This window comes from Mesoplodon densirostris, chromosome 9 (genome assembly GCF_025265405.1).
Source record: "Mesoplodon densirostris isolate mMesDen1 chromosome 9, mMesDen1 primary haplotype, whole genome shotgun sequence".
NCBI lineage: Eukaryota > Metazoa > Chordata > Mammalia > Artiodactyla > Ziphiidae > Mesoplodon > Mesoplodon densirostris.
Genome location: NC_082669.1, coordinates 108,207,078 through 108,208,211, shown reverse-complemented (window position 1 = coordinate 108,208,211; position 1,134 = coordinate 108,207,078). Strand labels below are relative to the sequence as shown.

Genomic DNA, 1,134 nt, shown 5'->3' with positions numbered 1-1,134 from the left:
GGCCCACACGCAGCAACGAAGACCCAACACAGCCAAAAATAAATAAATAAATATGCTTCAAAAAAAAAAAAAAAAACTATCAAAAAGAACACTTCCAATTCAAAGTTCTAAGCACAAAATTCAAGTATGTCATGTGGTGGACTTGCTTCTTCAGCTGGAGGTGAACTTGGCAGCCGATGGAAAGAATCCACACTAACAAACAGCAAACTGCAAAGTGATTGTCCCTGTGAAGAAGCCAGTGACTTTGCATTTGATTTTTCCAGCTTGGCTCATCCCCCAAAGTTTAGGTTCTGGAGTCCTAAGTCTTCAGCATTTAACTAGTTTTTTTGGGGGGGAAGGGGCTGGGACTGTCCCTCCACATGTGAACTGATCTTTGTCCTAAATCACTTTTATAATGAGAGAGCAGCCAGGGCGCGTTGCCACGCCTTACCCATCCTCCATATGTTCCTTGGCGATGCAGAAGGTATCCCCACACGGGCAGGGGTAGACGTACATCTCCGAGTCCTCGTCATATTGGAAGTCCTTGATCTCCACCTCATGAAACACTGCCATCGTCACTGGGGCCAGGAGAGATCTTGTCACCTCCGCCATTTTAGCATTTTTCTTAGTGGGACATACAATGCAGTCTTAGATTCATTGAAGTACAGTAGGTGCGAATACAAAACTCGGTGTATATCCAAGGCTGTTTTGCAGCTCAGAATACAAAGTGTAAAATCACAGGACAAATTCAAATTAAGGTGATGGAATTCTGCTAAAACTGAATTGTTCACTCCCCACCCTCTCTAGACTGCCCTGTCTCCCTGCCGTGTCACTGATGGTGCTCTTGCCTGAATTGCTCATCACCTCCTTGTCACCAAGTCCAGGAGGTATCTCCTGGCCTCTTTGCTGGCCCTCCAGCAGCACTGCACGCAGTGGTGGCTTCTCTTTGAAGGTCTCTGTTTCCGCCTTCTGGTCTACCTCCCATCAGCTCACTGCTGCTGCCTTAGTCTCCTTGGCTGTCTCCTCCTCCGTTAACCTCTCAGTGGGCCATTTTTCCTTCTCCCCTTCCTCGATTTCATCCTGTCACATAGCTCTCACTGCCGTGTCTCCTGAAGACCAAAATTCGTTTCTCCCACCCTGACCTCTGTGGGCTCC

The 1,134-nt window shown here is 47.5% G+C and overlaps 1 protein-coding gene across 1 annotated transcript; it reads right to left on the bottom strand.

Annotated features, from left to right (window-relative positions):
- Window positions 1–306: 306 nt before the first annotated feature.
- LOC132496384 (diphthamide biosynthesis protein 3-like) lies at window positions 307–552 on the bottom strand. The gene is made up of 2 exons (XM_060108769.1): window positions 454–552; window positions 307–378 (listed from the first exon to the last, which is right to left on the bottom strand). Exons 1-2 carry the CDS (start codon window positions 550–552, stop codon window positions 307–309), a joined length of 171 nt encoding a protein of 56 aa, XP_059964752.1.
- Window positions 553–1,134: the final 582 nt, after the last annotated feature.